Source organism: Aquarana catesbeiana, linkage group LG05, assembly GCF_042186555.1.
Source record: "Aquarana catesbeiana isolate 2022-GZ linkage group LG05, ASM4218655v1, whole genome shotgun sequence".
In the NCBI taxonomy this organism is placed as follows: domain Eukaryota; kingdom Metazoa; phylum Chordata; class Amphibia; order Anura; family Ranidae; genus Aquarana; species Aquarana catesbeiana.
Genome location: NC_133328.1, coordinates 575,541,080 through 575,567,636, shown reverse-complemented (window position 1 = coordinate 575,567,636; position 26,557 = coordinate 575,541,080). Strand labels below are relative to the sequence as shown.

Below are 26,557 nucleotides of genomic sequence, written 5' to 3'. Positions count from 1 at the left end.
GGGACTGCACGTATTAAGAGTCTCCGGGGGGGGACAAGTGGGTGTCTGAGGTAAGTCCGACTGTGGCGGAAAGGTCAACCTCTTACCCCCTTTGCTGTGCTTTGCGCTGGAGTTCCTGCGCCTCATTCAGGTGCCTGGGGCCTATATCTGGATAGTGATCAGTAACTGGCCGTGGGAGCCCCCCTGCTGGGTCTGGGGTAGTCAGGTAAGAGGTATGGTGCAGCGTGTGGCCCAGCAACAACCCCCCCCCTCACCTGAAACTGCATAGAGCAGGATCCATGCACCACAGGCTGACAGGGGGTCTCTGGTTTAGCCGCTCTCCTGTACAAGGAAAATGTCAGGGGTGGAAGTGCCCAGGGGTTCCCCCACTGTCCAGGCAGCTGTCCCCAGCCGTTTCAGGGACACTTCCTCCAGGCCACGGGGTTCGGGCCCCCCCTGCGCCGGTCCGGCGGCTCCGGATGTCCAGGAAAGGCCGCGGTCTCGGCCTAGTAAAACGTGGGGGGGATCAGAGTCTTCAGGCCCCAAGCGCAGCTTAATAAAAGTCCAGGGACATCTGTCCCGGCCCCATCTGAGGTCCCCAACAGCCGATGGTCCTCCCCAGCAGATCCGAGCGCCGAAAGGAGCTCCCGGTCCGCGGCGTGGCCCGCCAGGAAAGGCCGCGGCTTCGGCCTAGTCCTCCGAGGTAGGCCCGGAGCGTCAGCGGGATGCCGATCGCGGCCCTGTGACAGCCAATTCTCCTTTCCCCACAGCAGACAGGTCTTCCCCAGTTCCCCCTCGGTCAGCAGGGATAATAAAATAGGGTGGTTAGTGCCGATGGATCCGGATTAAAGTTACGGATCTGTGGAGCTCCTTTCCAAAGCCGCCGCTCACCACGCCATCTTGGCCACGCCCCCAACATGAGCTAGTTTACTAAATCATTTACCCAGACTAGGTGACTATTCAATACACATTACCATAAACATCAACACAGGGTTAATTAGAACAAACAACAATGTGTGGAATACCCTTAGAACCTGTGGTAAGCCAGACTAGACTGTTCGTCTCCTAGCCAGCTCACTCAATTAACAGGTTGAGTTCAGAATCAAACAAACCAATAATAGTCTCTACATACATCCTGGGAGATATTGTGGACAAATATTACTGTCCCATTTTAAGTAGTCCAAGATATATTTTCTCACTCACCCTGTGCCAGGATAGCACAGGGTGACTTAGACATAAGAGGTGTATGGGGAGCTGAAACAAGGGCATCTCCTACTTTCCAAGGGATTCTGAGTTCCAGGGGCCCTCCCGTCACAGCTTCCTTCTGGGATGACAGCCATGCAGACCAATTTGATGCAGTGTGTTCAATAAAGAGACAAAGGTTTTGGAGGGATAGGGACTTTCAGGAATCCATGACAGGGTAAGGTCATGTGTTTCCATCCCTAGGGACTTTGAATGATATCGTGATCTGGTAAGATCATGAATGTCCATCCCATATGCCTTTAGAGAGGAGGATATATTGCCAAGGAGGGTGGGACTTTAAATGAAGCACCGGTCAGCAAAAGAATAATTGGATGAATACAAAGAAATTTTATTGAAAGGCTAGATAAAAAGCATACATAATATTGGTAGCAATGGTACAAAATGACATACATATACTGATTAGACCATTATGTACAGTCCAAGTAAACATGTGATAACAATAATAAACACTGAACAACATGCTGAAATTGATGGTGATCTCTCAAATATGAGCACATTTAATTCCTCAATTCATCTCAAAAGAAGGGGTAAATACAAAAGGAGTCCCACCCTCCTTGCCAATATATCCTCCTCTCTTGATGCAGTGTGTGGCGTATGTTCTGAGCACTGAAAGGTTGACCCCCCACCCTTCAACCTCTGCAGCAATGCTGGCAGCACTCATACATTTATTTCCCAAAGACAACCTCTGGATATGTCGCTGAGCATGTGCACTCAACTTCTTTGGTCAACCATGGCGTGGCCTGTTCTGAGTGGAAACTGTCCTGTTAAACCGCTGTATGGGCTTGGCCATCGTGCTGCAGCTCAGTTTCAGGGTCTTGGCAATCTTCTTATAGCCTAGGCCATATTTATGTAGAGCAACAATTATTTTTTTCAGACCCTCAGACAGTTCTTTGCCATGAGGTGCCATGTTGAACTTCCAGTGACCAGTATGAGAGAGTGAGAGCGATAACACCAAATTTAACACACCTGCTCCCCATTCACACCTTAGAACTTGTAACATTAATTAGTCACATGACACTGGGGAGGGAAAATGGCTAATTGGGCACAATTTGGACATTTTCACTTAGGGGTAACAGCAAATGTATACTGTTATACAATCTTTACACTCACTACTTTACATTGTAGCAAAGTGTCATTTCTTCAGTGTTGTCACATGAAAAGATATAATAAAATATTTACAAAAATGTGAGGGGTGTACTCACTTTTGTGAGATACTATATATGTCAGAATGAAGAGCATGCAGAGCAATTATTAATACCCCCACTGAGCAATGATTTAGCGCTGATTAAATTGTATACATATTAGAGGGCATTTACAGAGATGCTTCTTCACTAACTGCAATTTTATAGACAGAGATCAAGACAGCATCCCCTTACAGATCAGTTCATCTTAGGTACACATAGTGACTTCATTAGAATGAGACCCAGAAATGTCATTTTTACAAGTACAGCAGTCTGCTGTGTATCGTCATGAAGAAGAATCTATGGAAATAGCATTTATGCTACAAACTAAAAGGGCTACCAATTCCCTAAACAAGGAAAGTTGTCAACAGCCTCCCATCATGACCATTAAAAAGGAGAATGCAAGAGTCTCACTTAAAGCCTAACTCCAGCTTTACTATCACTTTAAATAGTTAATTTGGGCCAAGCTGGCCCAAATAAACTATTTCCTTTATTATTACGCAAGGCTGCTGTGTTTTGGCAGTGGTACAGGGCCAGCTTGGCCTAAATGAACTATATAAAATGATAGGAAACCTGGATTTGGGCTCTAAAACCACCCAGAAAGAATTAGAAAATCTTAAACGCTGGATGGACCAGAAATGAGTTGTGATGGATTGAAAGATAACTCTAGAATATTAGGGAGAGGGAATGGTGCAGTCTGCAGGAATTGCAGAAGAAGGCATTTAGATTTTGTCCTCAAATGGGTAAGGATGAGGAAGGGCCAGTTAAACTAGAAAACCTCATGGTGGGCCACACTATGAGGCAGGGAAATAAAAATGTAGGTTCTGGCCCTCAAAAAAAGAGCCCAATTGTCCATTGTTGCTTGTATGGACAAGAAACAATGAATGACTGAATGATGATTGAGGAATTTTATAGGGAAAAAATTCTAACGGCAGTCTTCGGTGAATGCTGCATGGATCGAACTGGTTGGCTGCTAGCAATCTACCCATTCATGATGTGAGTGGAATAACATGGATGGGCATTAAACTTTGAGGAATAGAGTTAGGACAAATAGTGATTATTCTCACTAAAAGTCCAGATTCACATGGTGTGGCCCTCATTATGAACATTCCTAAAACATTGTCTGGCCAATCTTTCCTTAAGTATAGTACAAGATATTGTAGAATATTTTCTAAAGATAAACAACAGATATGATTTTAAAGGGTGGTCAAACCAAATGAAGCCAAAGGGCGGTCACACCAAATATTGATTTGATTTCCATTTTTCGCTCACTTTGCATTTTACTCAATATCTCTACAGGATACCCAAAGGACACATGAGTAATACACAACTGTAAGAGTATATTTAGTACTTAGAAATGACCTCTGCACGTTGTAAATGGTATATGGAAAGACAAAGTATTGAACAGTCTAGAGACAATAGAATCTACATGACAGGGAAATGTGTCACTGAACTTGTTAACATGTTTTCCCTGCAGCAAATGATTGATTATTCATTAAATGCAACGTTGCTTTGTTCAGCTGTCAATTTAGTAATATAAAGTGAGAAATCCTTTACAAATTATTGAGGTAAATAATGTCTCTTTAATTTAAAAGAATGAAAGAATGATTGTTTATTTCAGTATGAATTATATACAGAGGAGTTAACATGATAACACTGATCTAACTCACAAATACTAATGCCACGTACACACGATCGGAAATTCCGCCAGCAAAAGTCCGATGTGAGCTTTTGGTTGGAAATTCCGACCGTGTGTATGCTTCATCGGACTTTTGCTGGCGGAATTTCCTCCAGCAAAAGATTGAGAGCAGGTTCTCTATTTTTCCGTCGGAAAAAGTTCCTATCGGAAATTCCGTTCGTCTGTATGCAATTCTGACGCACAAAAAAACACGCATGCTCAGAATCAAGTACGAGACGGAAGACTTCGGTCTGGATTAGCAGAAGGAGCCCAAAGGGTGGTGCACTTCATATGGAACTTCCCTTTTCTAGTGCCGGCGTATGTGTTGTATGTCACCGCGTTCTTGATGGTCGATAGTTCAGAGAACTTTTGTGTGACCGTGTGTATGCAAGCCAAGCTTGAGCGGAATTCCGTCGGAAAAACCATCCAAGATTTTTCCGACGAAAATTCTGATCGTGTGTACGGGGCATTAGGATACAATATTTGTATGCTATGGTGTGGGCAGTAGTATTAGCAGGACATGTAGTAAAGCAAATGAGTGGAAATGACTAGATTCTATAAACATTTTGACTGTTAAAGGTTCAGTACACCTCATCTAGCCATAACTTTTGATTGAGCAAAGAAGATTTCTTTTTACCTAATGAGCTCATTTAGATTAATTGTAATGAACATTCATTTGGGGGATTTATTAACCACTTCAATACAGGGCATTTTCACCCCCTTCCTGCCCAGGCCAATTTTCAGTTTTCAGCGCTGCTGCGGTCATGCAACACTCCTAATACTCCAGTCTGAATTAGAGTGTTAGTGTCTCATATAGAGGTGAACCTGGGAGTATATATATGTGTGTAAATAAAAGCATACACCCTAAAAACATGTAAGTGAACTACCGTGCGGAGTGGCCCCTAGTATGGTAACTACAAAGTACAACCTAGAGGTACCAAATATATCTGTATATGCAAACCTGTGAAATATTATGTGGCATGTACGTACTAACAACTACATACCAAAAGTGCATAAAAATTGGTGCACACAGTACAACACATATGAGTGAATATCCAGTGATGTTGCATCCAGCATCCAAAAGATTAATATAAATAAAGATAAAAATAATAAAGGTGAAACACATCCAAAGAGGTCTGGAGCACCTAAAGTATATGTGTCAGAAAGTCCCAAACACAATAACCATAATATGGGGGTGTAACAAAGTCCAAAGGGTCAAACCACACTCCAAAGACATATATACATCCGTATGTGTGATAAGGAAGCAGTTCATATATAGATGGATAAATGACAGTTCATATATAGGTGTGAGTCTAGTTATGCTCAGGGGTATGACAGAAAACTATAGGTGACTTAAGTGCTCGCAGTATCTCCAGGTGACTTATGTGCTCCCCCTCAAGGGTCCCCACTCACCGGATCCTATCACCCCTACAGGGGTAATGCGCATGTAGATATAATCAGTTTGGCCAGTTCACCACGGTATCTACTGTGGCTGTCCCAGAAGCATTCCCCTGACTCCAGGTAGATTGGACGTAATCCTTAGTAAACCCCTCACGGGAGAAAAAAATAGGCTCCCATAGTGTAGTAAAATTGAAGTACGTTCTTTTATTAAAAATTAAAAAATAGATAAAATCGACAAGCAAACATTGAAAACAGCATAAGGGTATACGGCCAGCCTATAGTCAGTGGTAAGCAAGCCGCAACACAAGATCTAAAAGTGAGCCCGAGGTGGGGACAGCAGCAGTCCGCTGCACTCCAACTGCGTTCCACCAACTCGAGTACCCGGAAGTGACGTAGTGTGCGTGGCACCGTCGTACGTGTTTCGTCATAGACGTCCTCAGCGCTGACTCAACAAACATCTACCAAATTTTACCCTCCAAATGTCTCCCAAGACCTTCTGTAACATTGATTCTGCCACCAAAATGGTGACATTGTTACCTGCAAATAAAATTCCCTTGTATTCCCTAATATTGGTCCTTTTTGCTTAGCTGAATTCCAGGCAGATATCAAAGACACAAACAAAGTCAGTCATCAATAAATCCTTATTTATAATTTTTAAATGCAACTAGGGTAAGTGCATACATTTGACTAGGTATTAGCAATCTCCTGTACAGAAGCACCCTAACAAGGTGAGGTAGGGGCAGCACTGAAAGCCAATCAGATATGCTGTATGAAAATGAGTTGACAAGGAACTTGCTAATAGGAGGACAAAGATAAGTGAGCAGGGAGATAACCTCATTAGTCTCCTGCTGCTACTTCACTATCCAGTTAACAGTTGAGACCAGACACCACTGTATCCCTTCTAAAGTACATGTATAACTGTAACAGAGAAGGTGGACTCATCCACCTGGTTTTCCTGTGTGATAGAGTTGTGTAAATCTCAGGACTTGATGGACAGAAGTACAAAAATGTTTGGGCAGGTAAAGCAGCTTCCTATATTATCTGAAAAATCCGCAAACATTTAGACTGAAGATTATATTTTCTTTAAAGGACACTACATTCAGACATACACTGCATCAGAATGTTTGCAGGATTGGGGAGTTAAAATTCAGTCATCAACTAAAAATATGTGGCATTTTAGCTTGTCCTTTGTGTAGGGGCAGTGCATACAACTCAAGGCACTGTTTACTTTTTTTCTTCTTTTATACTTATAAATATTTAATCCAAATCTATGATCTCGTATGCACTGCAGTGTGTTACCATGCTGCATTTTGTTTTGCAGTGCACACCATCGCACATGTACAGTATAGTGTGAAGAGGACACATAAAATACAATTGTTTTCTATGTGCTCTGGAACTGAGCCTGTGTTCATCTATGCAAATCAACAAAGCTCAACTGACATGGGGGGGTTATTTACGAAAGGCAAATCTACTTTGCACTGCAAGTGCACTTGAAAGTGCACTAAAAGTGCACTTTCAAGTGCAGTTGCTCTAAATCCAAGGGGTAGATCTGAAATGAGTGGAAGCTCTGCTGACTTTATCATCCAATCATGTGCAAGCTAAAATGCTGTTTTTTACTTTCCTTGCTTGTCCCCCTCGGATCTACAGCGACTGCACTTCCAAGTGCACTGTCAGTGCAAAGTGGATTTTCCTTTAGTAAATAACCCCCACGGCGTATATGAGACTGCAGTAAACTGGTAATATATTATGTATATGTGATCAAAGAGTGTCAGAGATTTTATTGAATTTACCATTATCTGTGTTCTCAGTAATTCCTGCAAAATCAGCATACACCTAAAGGCTCATGCACATGGGTGCTCTTCTCTGTATGGCAGTGGTCATCAACCCTGTCCTCAGGACCCACTAACAGGCCAGGTTTGCATGATAACTGAAATACATCACAGGTGATATAATTTGCTGCTCAGTGATTGCAGTATTCTAGTCTGCATCTCCCCAAGGTAATATATAAAACCTGGCCTGTTAGTGGGCCCTGAAGACAGGGTTGATGACCACTGCTGTACGGCATCAAGAGTTCTTTGTTTGTCTACCCTGTACCTGAGTTGCATGCTGACATCCCATATTAGTGAATGGACATGCTTTGGCTGTATAGACTCATTCTCACAGCCAAGTTTGACAGATACAAAGCAACAGGTGCATGGCCCAGGATGCACAGGCTCTGTATGAGTGTCCACAAAACCATCTCTGTGTACCTGTCAGACTTGGCTGTGTGAGTTCATACAGCCCATGCATGTCCATTCACTAATATGGGCTGTTGTTATGCAACTCAGTAGTAGAACAGAAAAATAAACAAAGAGCTCATAGTCTGGTTGAAAAATGACCATCCAATAAAAAGGAAAAAGGAAAAACCTAAACCCCCCCCCCATACAATCATACACTATATTCCCAATAGTATTGGGACGCCTGCCTTCACATGCACATGAACATAAATGGCATCCCAGTCTTAGCCCCTGGTCACATCGGCGCGATTTGACATGTCAAATCGCAGCCTAGTGCCGGCAATGGCACTGTCCCAATCGGTGCGACACTGACTTTGCAGCGCCGTACCGATTTCCACAAGTAGTTCCTGTACTACTTTTAGCGACTTTGGGGGCGATTTCATTAGACATCTCTCCATGAACCTGCACAGATGTCTTTAAAATCACCCCCGAAATTGCACTGAAATGCGAGTTTGAAATCGTGCAAGTTCAGCTGAACTCGCACAATTTCAAACGTGCGTTCAGTGTGAACGAGGGCTTAGTCCGTAGGGCTCAATATTGAGTTGACCCACCCTTTGCAGCTTCAACTCTTCTGGGAAGGCTGTCCACAAGGTTTAGGAGTGTGTCTATGGGAATGTTTGACCATAGACACACAAAGCGCATTTGTGAGGTCAAGCATTGATGTGGGCGAAAAGGCCTGGCTTGCAGTTTCCACTCAAATTCATCCCAAAGGTGTTCTATCAGGTTGAAGTCAGGCCAGTTAATTTCTTCCACCCCAAACTCGCTCATTCATGTCTTTATGGACCTTGCTTTTTGCACTGCTGCACAGTCATGTTGGAACAGGAAGGGGTCATCCCCAAACTGTTCCCACAAATTTGGAAGCATGAAATTGTCCAAAATGTCTTGGTATGCTGACACCTTAAGAGTTCCCTTCACTGGAACTAAGGGGCCAAAACCAACCCCCGTAAAACAACCCCACATTATAATCCCCCCTCCACCAAATGATTTGGACCAGTGCACAAAGCAAGGTCCATAAAGACATGGATGAGTGAGTTTGGGGTGGAGAAACTTAACTGGCATGCACAGAGTCCTGACCTCAACCTGATAGAACACCTTTGGGGTGAATTAAAGTGGAGACTACGAGCCAGGCCTTCTCATCCACATCAGTGCCTGACCTCACAAATGGAAGAATGGTCAAACATTCCCATAGACACACTCATAAACCTTGTGGACAGTCTTCCCAAAAGAGTTGAAGCTGTTATAGCTGCAAAGGGTGGGCCAACTCAATATTGAACCCTACGGACTAAGACTGGGATGCAATTAAAGTTGATGTGTGTGCAAAGGCAGGCGTCCCAATACTTTTGGTAATAAAGTGTATATACACGATCCTATACCTATAGTTGATCCAGATCAAGGCAGAAATGTTTGTATCCAGTTATATTATGTACATTTGGGAAAGAATCCAGGCCTTTTTAGCAATCTACTGAGCTAACCAATCCCTTCACACTGAATGGTGTTGAACACCCATTGGAATAAGTCCTAAGGTGTCAGTAAGAGGGGAGAAGTAGTATAGTTCCTTAAATAAATGTTACTGTTCTTTAGCTGCTGCCTACAGTTTGATTGGATTGGTAAATGTGAGAAACTCCTTAGACCCCCTTCACATGGGGCGGGCTGCCTTCAAACAGGCATCTGCTCAGAGGTCCTCTGCTGATCAGAGCGGAGTGGGTGGATGACAGGTCAATGTTGGCTCAGTGTATGCAGAGTGGACACAGATCAAGTCTAGGGGGGGCCGGGTAGTCTAGGTAGTCCGTTTACACCCGTCTACCTCCGATCCGATCTTCCTTTTTTTTAAGCAGACCGGATCAGATCAGAGGTAGGTGTGGGCAAACAGTCAGAAGTCTGTTTACACCCGCTGGTCCCTATGAATGAATGTACTATCTAGTCGTGTGATAGGGGCCTTAGTACTGGCATTTTTTTCATCTGGTTCTCTGTATGTTGAGGCAGTAGGGAGTATATTACAGCACCCCCAGCAGGTGTGCTCCAAGATCACCAGATTCCCAATAAAAGAAAGTAGGGTGCAGTGGTGCCGAATCAGCAATATATTGATTTTGAAATGTTATAGAGTATATCTTTAAAGTGACACCAGTGAAGAAAATATATTCTATTCAAGTATGTATTCCTAACTGAAAAAAAGTCCTTCCTTTTGCTGTCAACTCCTCCAAATCTCATTTTTTTTTCTTTTTGCTGCTGTGATCCAACTTCCTGTTAGAGAGTGGCCTACGTTCATTCTCCATTATCCCATTTTATGTAAGACCATAGCCACCATCTCTTTCTAATGCCTGAGATGGACTAGGGACTATGGAGCATGGACTATGGGATTTTTAGTGTGCCTAGAGTAGTGCACATGACCGCAACTAACGTGCACTGATCATTTCAAACAAGCAGAAGTTAGGGGGAAAGGAAATGTATAGAAACTCACCGAGGATGTTACACGGAGGTGGAAAATCACAGTAAGAAACAATCTCATAAACAATAGATTACAGGAATATTAAAGTGTTTGTTGATAAAAAAAAATTCCCTGCAAGGCAATGTCATAATTGGCTAGTATGCATCGCATACTAGCACATCATGAGAGACTTACCTTAGAATTAAGCCCTCCAGTGCCACACTGTCAAAGTTGAGAGGGCTGACATCTTCCCCCCGGTCTTCCTTCCGGGTTTGCATCGTCCGGCTACATGTGTGGACGGGGGCGTGATGACGTCACTCCCGCACATGCATGCGGGAGCTGCCGTTTACAGCACAGGCTCTGAAGGTCCAGCACTGTATGTCAGAACTTCAGAGCACATGCGCAGGCTTACCTGTAGGTACTGTGAATATCTCTTAAACCTGCATAGTTTAGGAGATATTCACAGTACCTACAGGTAAGCCTTATTATAGGCTTGCCTGTAGGTACAAGTGGTAGAACTGAGTTTACTACCACTTTAAGTAGTGGATGTGTATGGAATATTTTTGAAAAATAAAGATATCCTTTAGTGCCACAGCAGGCCCTCGTCCTGCACCTGGAAGAAGATACAGTCAGGTCCATAAATATTGGGGCACAATTCTAATCTTTTTTGGCTCTATACACCACCACAATGGATTTGAAATGAAATGAACAAGATGTACTTTAACTGCAGACTTTCAGCTTTAATTTGAGGGTATTTACATCCAAATCAGGTGAACGGTGTAGGAATTACAACAGTTTGTATATGTGCCTCCCACTTTTTAAGGGACCAAAAGTAATGGGACAGATTACCAATCATCCATCAAACTTTTACTTTTTAATTACAACCTGAAGTCTGGAACACATCACCAGACGCTGAGTTTCATCCCTGGTGATGCTCTGCCAGGTCTCTACTGCTAAACAAAAAAGAAGAAGGAGGGCGCACCGACCTAGTGAATTACCACTGATAAAACTTTATTGTAGCATTAAAACAGCAAGATATATACTCACAAACGAGCATTCATAAAGGCGTCCGTGCATTCCAGCTGCAGGTCCTGGTGTGTCGATCTTCAGAACAGCGTATCTGCTCCCTTGTCAAAGCCTTTATGAATGCTCGTTTGTGAGTATATATCTTGCTGTTTTAATGCTACAATAAAGTTTTATCAGTGGTAATTCACTAGGTCGTGCGCCCTCCTTCTTCTTTTTTGTTTCTCTTTAGTCCAGGGATATGCAATTAGTGGACTTCCAGCTGTTGCAAAACTAAAAAAGTCCCATCATGCCTCTGCCTCTGGGTGTCATGTTTGTGGCTGTCAGAGTCTTGCTATGTCTCATGGGACTTGTAGTTCTAGAGCAGCTGGAGGTCCGCTAATTGCATATCCCTGCTTTAGTCTACGAATACCCATTGTTCTAAGGAGGGCTGCAAGATGTCAGGCATTACTTCACTAAGTTGGTCGCACCACATATGTAGTTACTGGACACCTGAGCACAGGAGAGAATTCTACAGGTTTCTACTGCAACTGTCTTCAGTTCCTGCTTGTTTTTGGGACATTTTCCCTTCAGTTTTGTCTTCAGCAAGTGAAATGCATGCTTAATCGGTTTCAGGTCAGGTGATTGACTTGGCCATTGCATAATATTCCACTTCTTCCCTTAAAAAACTCTTTGGTTGCTTTCGCAGTATGCTTTGGGTCATTGACCATCTGCACTGTGAAGCGCCGTCCAATGAGTTCTGAAGCATTTTGCTGAATATAAGCAGATAATATTGCCCGAAACACTTCAGAATTCATCCTGCTGCTTTTGTCAGCAGTCACATCATCAATAAATACAAGAGAACCAGTTCCATTGGCAGCCATACATGCCCACTCCATGACACTACCACCACCATGCTTCACTGATGAGGTGGTATGCTTTGGATCATGAGCAGTTCCTTTCCTACTCCATACTCTTCTCTTCCCATCACTCTGGTACAAGTTGATCTTGGTCTCATCTGTCCATAGGATGTTGTTCCAGAACTGTGAAGGCTTTTTTAGATGTTGTTTGGCAAACTCTAATCTGGCCTTCCTGTTTTTGAGGCTCACCAATGGTTTACATCTTGTGATTAACCCTCTGTATTCACTCTGGTGATGTCTTCTCTTGATTGTTGACTTTGACACACATACACCTACCTCCTGGAGAGTGTTCTTGATCTGGCCAACTGTTGTGAAGGGTGTTTTCTTCACCAGGGACAGAATTCTTCGGTCATCCACCACAGTTGTTTTCCATAGTCTTCCGGGTCTTTTGGTGTTGCTGGATGTTCCAAACAGTTGATTTGGCCACACGTAATGTTTTTGCTATCTCTCTGATGGGTTTGGTTTTTTTTTTTCAGCCTAATGATGGCTTGCTTCACTGATAGTGACAGCTTTTTGGATCTCATATTGAGAGTTGACAGCAACAGATTCCAAATGCAAATAGCACACTTGAAATGATCTCTGGACCTTTTGTCTGCTCCTTGGCCATGGAACAGCTGAGCAGCCAATTGTCTCATTACTTTTGGTCCCTTAAAAAGTGGGAGGCACATATATATGTTGTAATTCCTACACCGTTCACCTGATTTGGATGTAAATACCCTCAAATTAAAGCTGAAAGTCTGCAGTTAAAGCACATCTTGTTCGTTTCATTTCAAATCCATTGTGGTGGTGTATAGAGCCAAAAAGATTAGAATTGTGTCGATGTCCCAATATTTATGGACCTGACTGTAGGTATAGCTCTTGCTGACAGTCATTTTCAAGAAATCTGCCCATCCACCTGAAAATTCTAATACACTCATCCCTAGTTGCAGAATTAAACATCATTTGCAAAACACCAGTAAAAATAATAGATTTTATTTGAAAATCACATGTTGCAAATACATAAGTATTTCGATGATACATCTGACTCTGGTATGAGCATTGGAAGTACATGTTCGGAACAAGGGGTCAATCTGCAAGTGACAATAAGACACAGATCCATCCTAGTAAACTTTAGGATGTCAGTTAAGCCACTGCTCTGTTATAACAGCAGGAGACACAGCAGACATTATTACAGTAGTGCATTCCAATACACAGTAATTTACACATTTCACTGAATGCGTACAGGAGGAACCACCCGCCGACAGAGCTACAGACAACAAACACATCTGGTTACATCACATATTGCTCACACTCAGATCAAACAGTGATTGCAGAGGTTGGACAATTGCATCAGTGCAGAGTGCATTCTGTCACATTATCACAGGAGACTGACAACACATGGAAGCCAGGCAGCAAGAGTGACAGTAACTGCTACACAAGGCTGGAACAGTATAGAGAAGAGTTATGGGATACTGCGAGGAGAACAGCTCCCACGCATGTAAATGGAGTATGGATGTTATTTTTAGTGTTATTGCAATGACAACAGGTAGACAGTGTAAATGAATGTGTAACAAGCAATCAGCTTGTTTTTTTTTTTGAGCAACAGATTGGTAACTCTACACCTCTTACACAGAGACAAAGATTAAAACTATTGGGAATAATGCTCAAATCCAATGCCATATATAACTCATTTCTGATCACCCACTGAGAGCAATCGAAATTATGAATATACATGTGTTTTTCTTTGTCCTAGTCAGTCATTACATAACTAAACCCTAAATCCTAAAGTAGAAGTTCCAATTCTTTTTTTATCACAATGTTCTGTTTTATTACAGTGTTCTTGTATGTTAGTGTTCTGTCCCATCATCCTATGTGGTGTGGAAGGCTAGCTACATGGGAGGACAGAATGCCCAGCCTTCCCCAATGGCCATCTGACAACTCAGCTAGCAAACAGACCGCTACATTGATAGGATAGTTGGCACTTATCTCCAGCATGATAGTGGGCACTTATCTCTTTATTACAATGTTTCGTCTCCTAAGGGCTAAAGTACATGTGGTATTTTGTCCCATCTTCCTGTGTGCTGTGAAAGGCTAGCTTTGTGGAAAGACATGACACTCCCTCCCTCCATGGAAGTCTGACAACTCAGCTAAAAAGGAGACAGCTTTATTGATAGCTGGCACTTATCTCCAGCTCCAAGCACCATCCTTAGACAAGCATCGCCAAGAGGAATACAGATTGATGGGAAGCTGACACCCCCCCTGCATTTGCATTGCTCTTGCTAGTATTTGTTTAGAGCAGTGGTTCCCAACCTCAGTCCTCAAGTACCTCCAACGGGCCATGTTTTCAGGTTTTCCTTTACTTTGCACAGCTGCTTTAAATCAATATCAATGACATGGTATTGATAAGAGCTATTTTATCTAAGGGAAGTTCCCAAAATATGGCCTGTTGAGGGTACTTGAGGAATGAGGTTGAGAACCACTGGTCTTAAGCAAGTGCTTGGGGCCAAAGATAAGTGTTGGCTATCAGTGAAGGCATCCTCTTGGTAGGTGCATTGTCAGACAGCTGTGGGGAGGGGGTGCTGTCCTATCTGGCCACGTAGCTATCCTTGCACAGCATGTGGGAAGAAAGGAAAAAAAATACTACATTTACTTTGTCCCCAGAACACTATAATAAAAAAGACATAACATTTCTTTAAATGTGAAACATCTGGACCCTCTAAAGCTGGCACACGACACGGCTAAAGACTTATTGTGTCAGATTTGATTTAGCCAGATCAAAAATGTTTCAGTCAAAACAATGGATGGAGAATTTGACTTAGCACCCCCCCCCCTCCCACTCTGGGCTTGATGCCCCTGCAGACATGGATTTCTAGGAAAAGAAAGAACAGGACAAGAACTGCAGTAGGTAGACATCTCTCTCTGCAGAGTCACGATAAATAACAAGCCAGTTTGTAGTTTAGCTTGTGAGTGTAAAGAAAAAAAATATAAAATTTCCAATGAAAAATGAATGTCAACTTAATTTTGTTAATTTTTTTCTTAAGATCTGGTCCCCATGGATAGTCTACTCATTAACCTACTCTGGAGTTTTGCTAATAGCTACAGTGAATATTTTTCATTTTGGGCTATTCTATGTCAAATCTCCCATGGTTGGGACAGTTCTGGTAAATTGGACCTGCCATGTCCTATTAAATTATATAGCAAATAGTCCACAACCACTGGCTATCTGTGCCTTATTATAATTGTTTTGTAGACCATGACTCAAAACTATATTGCCCTACTGAATGGTATGCATGCACTTGTGTGCAGTTTCCGCTTTGTTCCTGTTGAAACCTTAACAAAAACTATTAAACGAGAAATAAAGGTTCTTGATGAGCTGACATTCTAAGGCAATTTTGTATTTGCTTTGAAAATCACTTACAAAAGTGATTTTCTCTACCATGTCGATGATGTACTTGTTTGTTAGATGCAATAAAGCCAAGAGCATTTGACGTTTCTGCGTGTTACATGTTACATCATTTCTCAGAATGGATTTCTTTGCAAAGTAAGCTTTTGACTAGTGCAGAGGTTGAGTTTTCTAAGCTCTGTGAGGTCATGTTACAATGGCAATTCTGGTTGCTAGTGTTAGAATCACTAAGAGTCCACTCATTTTCTCCTACAGTGTTGATTTCTTGCTGCCTAGCCCAGCTACATGTCATTCCTTCACTGCTTCCTTACTGGTGATCACTTGAGTCTGAAAGAGTGCCCGGTAACAGATGATCCTCTCTCCCGATGGTTTAATTTAGAACCAGATTACAAATGAATTCAACACATTTCAGGGGAACAACCTCCCCCTTCTTCAGGGCTGTTGATATGACACTTTGTTTAGTGATCATGCCTCGCTTCTATAACATACCACATACTGGCATTATACAAGTACTGCCAACAGCATTCAATCACCTACTATTGAAGCCTGATTGCTCCACAAAGTGTCATATCAACAGCCCTGATAAAGGGGAAGGTTGTTCCCCTGAAACGCGTTGGCTTCATCTGAAACCTTTGTCATCCTCAATAAAGTTCTAAATGAAAGAGAGAGGATCATCTGTTACTGGGTGCTCATTCAGACTCACTCAAAGTTTCTCCAGCTGACATAGCCGATATTAGAAAAGTAGCAGCCCGAAGATCTCAGTTGAGTACACTACCAACGCCTACACTTGGGCGATGAATTCCCCAAGATAAACACCTACCACATTCATTGTTTCAATATCTACCAACAACCTATTGATTGGTTCACCAGTCTAGCCCAGTTTTTTGTGGACATCAGAGTCTTTCTGGTGATCAAGATGCTTCAGCTTTCATGTCAGTGTGGGAGCAACATATATTATGTTGTGCAGACTTGTACTTTGTAGTGAGGTGTTGGCAGGTTTTAAATTAGCCTAATGGAGGGGTCCTAGAAAATCTTTTTGTTTTGCATTACTACAGAGAGATGTGAAGTTACCAATCTGACCCACTGTCTTTAAAGGACCACCAAAGCTAAAACAAAAAACTTACTTTATGTGAAAGGAGTAGTAATAAAATTATAAAATATGTTTGAAAAAGTGCATACACACAGGGAAAATCACAAACTTTATCTCTTTTCTCCAGGCAACCAGTTTATTGGTCAGCTAGCTTTTTAATCTGAAGAAGAAATAATTGGTTTTATTCTATATTGGGAAATATTGCTGACAACTATGATACTTATTATGTTAAAGTGTTACTAAACCCAGGACCCTGCATTCACTATATCTGGTCTCCCACAGTACACAGAACATGGAAATGCAATTATTTTAGTAAATAGAAACTGCTAAATACCTTTTTTCTTTAGCAGTAAATAGCAGTCTTGTGACTTATTTCAGTGTCTGGTTAAAGCTTGTGAGAGGAATTTTCATTCTACTCTGACTGTCCTATGAGGCTGCATGACTTCTGACCCTCTGTCTGGACAGTGCTGATTGGCCCTCTGCCAATCACATGCACCCTCCCAAGAAAAAAGAAAAAAAAAAATCTCTAGCAATACACACCAAACTGAGCATGTGCAGAGTGACTCCAATACTCTGTCTTATCTGGAGATGGATTGGGGACAGTGGAAGAAGGGGAAAGATCAGAGAAGACAGGGTCGAACAGCCTTTTTACACAATGCGGAGGATTGACCCCTTAGGTTCCACACTGAGTATAGCAAGCATGCTTTACTGCATATACAGACTGATTTTACTGTTGCATGTTTAGTAACACTTTAAGTAATATCAAAGCCTAACTCAGAGCATCTACATATTGTTACTATGCCCCCCCCCCCAGCTGTTAAAGGAAATAAATTCTTATTGTTTAAGATATAACAGATAAGTACTTACCTTAACCCTGGGTACTGCAGTCTACCTTTTCTCTGATTCCAGTAGTGATGATCGGTCCCTGGGAGTCACTCCTTTTCCCAATCTTCAACCAGTCTTGTTGCCACCCCTCATGCCAATATCATCCTGTACCATAATGTTGCAGTTTACCAATTCTTAGATGTGATGGCTGCATTATTATTATTTTTTTTAGACTTCCCTTCTTTTGTCTTCATCTGGTGATTCTGCCAGTAAGTCTGTTGTTTTTCAACAGAACAAGCTGTCCTGCAGATGTCACAGTTACAGGGTTGAGACAAACCATTTACTACTGACAGAGGTGCTTACAATTTTATTTATTTATGTAAACCTTTTAGTTCAAAAGAAAAAACAACAAACTGCTGTAACTGCTCATAAAGTGTTAGCTGGAGTTCAGCTTTAATTTCTAATGCCCTGTACACACGGTCGGACATTGATTGGACATTCCAACAACAAAATCCTAGAATTTTTTCCAACGGATGTTGGCTCAAACTTGTCTTGCATACACACGGTCACACAAAGTTGTCGGAAAAATCCGATCGTCCTAAATGCGGTGACGTAAAACACGTACGTAAGGACTATAAACGGGGCAGTAGCCAATAGCTTTCATCTCTTAATTCATTCTGAGCATGCGTGGCACTTTGTGCGTCGGATTTGTGTACACACGAACGGATTTTGTTGTCGGAAAATTTTATAGCCTGCTCTCAAACTTTGTGTGTCGGAAATTCCGATGGAAAATGTGTGATGGAGCCTACACACGGTCGGAATTTCCGACAACAAGGTCCTATCACACATTTTCCGTCAGAAAATCCGACCGTGTGTACAGGGCATAAGTGTATTGAACTCTGCTAGTACATTTAATGCTGCCCATTAGGACATTAGCTGTCCTTAGGAAACGTCTTAGGATGATTCATACAAAAGTTCTCAAAACATTCAAATGCTGTTTGAAAGATTCCATTTGCTTTTAACATTTGATTTTGGAATAAAAAGGACTTTATCAAAAGAAAACCACATACACTGTTAGAAATTCGTTTGTATGAGAAACATTTTCCATCCTGCTCCTTCGAATTTTCTCATCACTGCAGTAGAAAACAAACACTGATTTTACCCACTAATATTTAAAAAGAAGAACAAACTTTCTTAGAACATTCTTTTCCTATGAATTTTCATTTGCAATTCTACCCATCTATGGCCAGCTTAACATGCCCCTCCCCCAGACTGACAATGCAGCTGTCCAAAGGTGCCACTGTGCTCCTTCATCCAGAGTGGGGGCACTCTAATACAAGAGGTGTGTTATTGGCCTAAAAAAAGAAAACGAATGCAGCCACCACATCTAATAATTAATAAGCCGGGAATATACGGTACTTGTATTATATTTCTGGTTTGGGGTTTAATACTGCTTTAAGGTAAGCAATTTATTAACTATTATCTCAACCCCCTAGACAAAATAAGCATTATATCAGCTTTATCAGCTGGGCATTTTGATAACTTTGTGAAAATGCTGGGAGTTCAGTTTTAAGTATTAATGCTCTTCTGAAATTTCACAATTTTTTCAGGAATATTATTAAAAACGACTTACATAAACCAAGTTTTAGTCTGTGTTTAGTGGTCCTTTACTGCAGTCTAATTAATTGAATCATTGAGACTCTGCTCACTTGGCGTGCTCTTACTGATGTTTGTCATGCTAACCATTAGAGATTTGACTTTTTGGGCATAGTAGTCCCTCAGATTGACAGAAGCCACGTCCTTCATCCCATCCCCAAAATCACAGCTTCTCATTGCATTTTCTAATTGTTTCTGTCGCCTGTAGAAATGAGAGAACTTATTGAATATGAGAGTGATGGGAAGCACAACCACCAATATGCCAGCCAGAATGCAAGCAGAAGCAGTCAGTTTGCCAGCTATGGTACCTGGGACCACGTCCCCATATCCTACCGTCGTCATGCTAACAGTGGCCCACCACCAGCAAGCCGGGATTGTGGCCAATCCATCGTTTTCCTCCTTTTCGATGGTATAAGCCACAACTGAGAATATAGAAATTCCTACAGAAAGATAAAGAAGCAGCAACCCCACTTCTTTGTAGCTGTATTTTAGGGTTGCCCCCAAAGACCTCAAACCCGTGGAATGTCTGGCAAGTTTCAGAATCCGGAAAATCCTCATAAGTCTGAGCACTTGAGCCACCCTCCCCAAGTTAGCCAGAGCTGGGCTGCTCTCCACCACCAAGTTGACAATTAATGTAATGTAAAATGGAGCTATGGAGATCAGGTCTATGATGTTCAGGGGGTGCTTGAAGAACGCCATTGTATCTGGAGATACAGCAAAACGGACCACCAGCTCTAAGGTGAACCAAGCTATTCCAAAATGTTCCACTATCTCAAAGCGAGAGTCCTCGTCTGTGCTTCCATTCGCATTTACTATCTGGAAGTCTGGCAAGCTATTCAGGCACATTGTTACAATAGATCCAATCACTATTATGATGGAGAGGATGCTGAAAATCCTGCTCAGGATGGAATAGCCTGGGTTATCAAGGGCTAGCCAAAGTCTTCTTCTGAGGTTGCCAAGCAGCTGTTTATCAAACTTGGAAGCATCGTGATAAAAGGCCAGGATCTCATCAAAGGAAGAAGTGGTGCTCTCCTGTTCACTTTTCTCCTCCCATTGATCCTGTTCTGGTTCCACTTTCCTCCCATGATAGCTGTAACTACAACAAGAGTCTATAAAAAATTCATTAATGCCCCAGTATTCAATCTCTTGGCAAAAGGAGAAAACACATAGCTCCCCCATGACGTGGAGTTTACCGGTGTTGTAAAAATGCAGCACATAAGGAAAAAGCTCTGGGTTCCTGTCAAAGTAGAACTCATTCTTGGCGTCATCATAATCGTCACACAGTTCCAGGATGGACTCCTTTGACTGACAGGCCAACAACTTGCACAGTCTAGTCTCTGGGAATTTCAGCAGCGTGTCGTATCTTAACCTTTTCTTGAACCCTCCAACATTTATACTAATCTCTGTATCTTCAAAATCGGTTTCAGACAAATCCCTCAATATTGTGCCTGTCATATTGAGCTTAGAAGCCTCTACAAGGCAGACCTACACAAAACAAAGGAAAGAGAGAACATGACATCAATAATAATTTCCATTGCAAGCTTGTGTTATAAATCCAAGACAACTGTTTACAGTGCAATCAGAATATCAACATCTGTGTAAAAATGATATATAATTTAGACTTACATAGAGGTCACAGTGCATAGAGAGATATTACCAATTCTTGTTGATTTAAATATTACTCCACCATGTTGCATTAGTGTTAATAGTGAGCTCCATGCAGATAGACTCTAAAAATCACAAATGAATACAGCTCTACATTCTATAACACATCATTAAATGTATTTTTAAAGCAAGCAGCTTCACATTTTGACTATGCATAGGCAGAGCTCTGAGAGAGAGAGAGAAAAGCAGCACAAGAAGCCAATCAATTGTGATGCAGTGCAAGAAACATGCTGAGGGGTAAAGATAGCAGTGATGGAGAGAGAGAGAGAGAGAGCGCATTAGTGCGTTGCTTTTCCTTTCACTGTCTAGTCACAGGATAGGGGTGGGAGGGGGACATGTAACTGAAACTGAATCTACAACAGAGATAGATCCCCTCCCCAAGCTGGGCTATTTGGTGTAGCAGAGCTGTGTAAATCTCAGGACTGGATGGCTTTTGAAAGGCAAAACAGTTCCCCTGTATATATTTAATTTATGTATTTAGTTGTTTGGAGTTGAGCTTTAAAGCGGTAATAAACCCAAAACCAAAAATGTATCATATTGCAGCTTACCAATTCTTCAATGTAGTGGCTACATTTGTTTTCTTGTTTTATAGGCTTTTTTTCCTTTATTTTTACATGTGATCCTGCCATGTTGTTTTTCAACTTCCTTTAGCAGACCAAACCGTCAAGCAAATGTGTTAGTTAGTGGGTTAAGAGAAACAATTTAGCACTGACAAGGGTGCTTAGAATGGTCAGCTTTTATTCTTTTATGTAAAATCTTTATCCTAAAAGGTAGACAAGTTTGCTCTGTTTATAAAGTGTTACCAGGAATTTGGCTTTATTTACTACTCAAGTCTATTTAAATCTGCTAGTGCATCTAATGCCTTGTACTCACGATCGGAAATTCTGCCAGCAAAACTCCGATGAGAGATTTTTGTCGGAAAATGCGACCGTGTGTATGCTCCATCGGTCTTTTGCTGGTGGAATTCCAGCCAGCAAAAGATTGAGAGCAGGTTCTTTATTTTTCGGTCGGGAAAAGTTCCTATCCGAAAATGCGATCGTCTGTACAAATTCCGACGCGCAAAATTCCTACGCATGCTCGGAAACAATTTGACGCATGCTCGGAAGCATTGAACTTCATTTTCTTGGCTCGTCGTAGTGTTGTACGTCACCGCGTTCTTGACGGTCTAAAGTTCAGAGAACTTTTGTGTGACCGTGTGTATGCAAGACAAGCTTGAGCGGAATTCCATCGGAAAAAACCTGGATGGTGTAATGCCGCTCGTGTGTACGCGGCATAACACTACCATCTTCCCAGACAATGCTGCTGTCCAAGGGCACCTCCATTGCTCCTCCTTCCAGAGTGGAGACACCCTAAGTGTGTTACTGGCCAGATCAACAGGTGAAAAGAAAAGAAATAAAACTAATGCAGTCACCACATCTAGGGATTTGTAAGCTGCAATACATTACATTTTTGTATTTTTTTGTTTATTACCACTTTAAGCAATGACAAAAGGAAATAATTTATATCACATGGGTATATCAATTTTATTTCATGTGATAATATAATATGAAAATCAATAAAGAATCATACAATATAATTTATGATCAGGTGAACCATGTAAGGCTCACCATACGCATTAAGCTCATCGCACATATTAAAATCTGACTGTACAATCTCCTTTTAGATCTACCAAAAACGATGTAGTGCAAGGACTTTCCTGATTGGATACAGATTGATTGGTTAGACAGGGTAGGTGCTCATATTACATCATTTGGGTAAATCTAATATTGATTGTACAAAGATTGTATGGTCAGAGTGTAACGTGGATGGTAACCCTTACAATCTGACCATACAAGAAACTTTATGGTGGCCACACATTATCCAATTTACATGCAATTTGATCAAAATGATCAAATTCACAAACAAATGAATATCATTAACTTCCCTCCTGATCGCTTTAGACTTGATTTTGATCGGATTCAATTAAAATGAGTCAATCGGCTAGGGAGGAAATGATTGATCCTTTTTCATCAATCGCCAGCACTGAGATGCTTTGTTCATGAATGTGATTGTATTGTGTTCTGTAATCAGATTATGAGTTTACATGGTGGAAACAGATCAGAAGAGATCGATCAGAAAATAAATCGATCATCTAACAAAATGTGTATCACCACCATTAGATCTACTAAAACTATGTTATATGAAGACCTACTGAAACTAGCCAACCAACCTGTACACAACCAGGCAAGCCCTTGCACTACGTAGTTGTTGGTAGATCTTCAGGCAAGCCCTTGCACTACATAGTTGTTGGTAGATCTTCAGATAAGCCCTTGCACTACATAGTTGTTGGTAGATCTTCAGATAAGCCCTTACAACACATAGTTGTTGGAAGATCTTCAGGTAAGCCCTTGCACTACGTAGTTGTTGGAAGATCTTCAGGCAAGCCCTTGCACTACATAGTTGTTGGTAGATCTTTAGGTAAGCCCTTGCACTAGGTAGTTGTTGATAGATCTTCAGGAAAGCCCTTGCACTACTTAGTTGTTGGTAGATCTTCAGGCAAGCCCTTGCACTACATAGGTTTGCTAGATCTTCAGGCAAGCCCTTGCACTACATAGTTATTGGTAGATCTAACATAGATTGTACAATCAGATCATAGTGTGTGGGAAAAGCTTAAGCGTAAACTGTTCACAATATAGAAATACCATAGCAAAGACCCATGACTCTTTACTATAAAAATGTCAGCATGCAATACAGTATAGATATTAACACATGTATCTGCATGTCTGCCATTGCTTGGTGATGTCACGCAGTACTATGTGATGAAATCAATAAAGAATAATAAGACATGTTTATGATCAGGCAACCCACATAAGTGTAATCTGTTCAGAATTATACAAATTTTACATCAAAGCTCCATTATTGTTTACTATAACTTAGTTTACCATGTCAGCATGCCAGAAAATAGAAATGCCATAGCAAAGATCTATGACTCTTTACTATAAGTATGTCAGCATGCAATACAGTCTAGAATAGATGCTAACACATGCATCTACATATCTGTCTTTACATACTGATGTCATGCAGTAATATGAGAATAAATCAATAAAGAATCATAAGATATGATTATGATCAGGAAACCCATGTATGTGTAAATTGTTCAGAATATGGAAATTCTATATGAAAGCTCCATGATTGTTTACTATTACTAAGCTTACTATAAATATGTCAGCATGCATCACTCTATAGCTGTTAACACATGTACCTGCATGCCTGTTATTGCTTAGTGATGTCATGTAGTCAGATACGATAAAATCAATAAAGAAGCATGAGATAAAAGCTTTCTTTTTACAACAACTTAGTATGTCAGCCTGCAATACAGTATCGATGTTAACAAAGGTATCTGCCTGTCTGTGATTACATAGTGATGTCATGTAGAAATCTAAGATGAAATGCAACACTGTACGGCTGTTATCACATGTACCTGCGTGTCTGTCATTGCTTAGTAATGTCACGTAGTCAGATAAGATGAAATCAATAAAGAATAATGAGATATATTTATGATCAGGTGACCCATATAAGCCCAAACTGTTAAAAATATAGAAATTCTATATAAAAACTCAATGACTGTTTACTGCAACTTAGTATGTCAGCCTGCAATACAGTATAGATGTTATCTAATGTATCTGCCTGTCTGTCATTGCTTAGTGATGTCATGTAGAAATCTAAGATGAAATCAATAAAGAATCAGAATAAGACATAAGAAATATTTATGATCAGTGAATTAAAACTGTTCAGGATATGGAAATTCGAAATGAAAGCTCAATGATTATTTACTTATTACTAAGTTTTACTATAAGTATGTCAGCATGCCATACTGTATAGATGTTATCACATGTATTTGTCATTGCTTGGTGATGTCATATAAGAATATGAGATAAAATCAATAAATAATCCTAAGACATAGCTTGGAAATCCTCTATGTAAGCTCAATGACTGTTTACTATAACTAAGTTTTACTATAAGTATGCCAGCATGCAATGCTGTATAGCTATTATCACATATACCTGCATGTCTGTCATTGTTTAGTGATGTCATGTAGAAATCTAAGATGAAATCAATAAAGAATCAGAATAAGACATATTTATGATCAGTGCATCTAAACTGCTCAGAATATAGAAATTCTAAATGAAAGCTCAATGATTGTTTACTATTGGTTTTATTATAAGTATGTCAGCATGCTATACTGCATAGATGTTAACACATGTATCTGTCATTGCTTGGTGGTGTCATGCAATAATATGAGATGAAATCAATAAAGAATCATAACACATATTTATGATCAGTAAATTTAAACTGTTCAGAATATGGAAATTCTAAATGAAAGCTCAATGATTGTTTACTTATAACTAAGTTTTACTATAAGTATGTCAGCATGCAACACTGTATAGCTATTATCAGGTGTACCTGCATGTCTGTCATTGCTTGGTTATGTCAGGTAATAATATAAGATGAAAGCAATAAAGAATCCTAAGACATATTTATAATCAGTAAATCTAAACTGTTCAGAATATGGAAATTCTAAATGAAAGCTCAATGATTGTTTACTATACGTTTTATTATATTATATAAATAGTTAATATATATTGTATTTGTCATTGCATGGTGATGTCATGTACTAATATGAGATGAAATCAATAAAGAATCATAAGATATAATTCTGATTAGAAAGGATAAACTGATCAGAGTATGGAAATCCTCTCTGAAAGCTCCATGATTGTTTACTACAACCAACTAGTGTGATGCCATTTTATGTAATCCAATGCCAAGCAGTGCCAAGCGGTGCCAAGTTATGTTGCCTTGCTCCTGGATGATTGATATATTTTATCTTCTAGGCTTTAGGTGAATGAAATCCTACCTTTTATAGAGGGAACTTTATACCCCAATTGAAGGAAATGCAGTGTTCCAACTTCCAGGGGCATCCTCTGCTCCTTCCATGGCAGGCTTTGGGGATCCCCATCACAGCTTGTTGAATGAATAGATTGGTGAGGGGGGGTTGCAGATTCCTGGGCTGTGATGAGGTCCTCCTGAAGTTGTGTAGATGATGACCTGTTAGCAGCGCTGGATGATGGTGCTGAATGGACAGCTCCCAGCTCCGATCCCCGGCAGCTCACATGCTGGCAGGCAGCTCTCCTCTCCTTCCTCTGTCATTGTCTCCTCTCCTGCATTTATCGTTCGCTATTCCCCAGACAAGGAGCGTTGTTTTTCCTGCACAGGATCAAACTCCGCCTGGTTGCCCAGGTGCTCCCAGTGAGTGATGCAGGCTGGATTCCCTCCTCTGCATCATCATCATCAGCACATCAGGGAGGGGAGAACAGGCTGCCTGTCTGCAAAGCAAAGTTCACCCTACACACAGAGCTGGGAGCAGCCATGAGATGGGTGGCAGCCATAGGGGGAATGGTGCTGACAGGGAGAGTAGCGCAGTACTGTGCTCATCTCACATACGTTAGATCGGTGGAAGGACACACAATATACAGACAATGGTGGCAGATCTGTGGACTGCCATAGAACACCATGGGCAGATGATGGATAAACAGGTGTGCATGGGATAAACAAGGGACAGCTCCACTCTGCTGATAGAAGAGGATAGATAGATGATGGAGAGAGAAGCTTCCATTGGATAGATATATAGAAGAGATGGATAGTAGAAAAATGATGGATAAACAGGTGTGCATGAGATAAACAAGGGACAGCTCTCTCCTCTACTGATAGAAGAAGAAAGATAATGGAAATAGAGGCTTGCATTTGAATTAAAGAAAGAAGAAATGGAGAGACAAA

The 26,557-nt window shown here is 41.1% G+C and overlaps 1 protein-coding gene across 1 annotated transcript; it reads right to left on the bottom strand.

Annotated features, from left to right (window-relative positions):
* Window positions 1-13,081: 13,081 nt before the first annotated feature.
* On the bottom strand, window positions 13,082-26,229 carry KCNS2 (potassium voltage-gated channel modifier subfamily S member 2). Its single transcript, XM_073632030.1, has 2 exons — window positions 25,638-26,229; window positions 13,082-20,563 (listed from the first exon to the last, which is right to left on the bottom strand). The coding sequence occupies exon 2, from the start codon at window positions 20,531-20,533 to the stop codon at window positions 19,100-19,102; it is 1,434 nt and encodes a 477-aa protein (XP_073488131.1). The 5' UTR covers window positions 20,534-20,563; window positions 25,638-26,229; the 3' UTR covers window positions 13,082-19,099.
* Window positions 26,230-26,557: the final 328 nt, after the last annotated feature.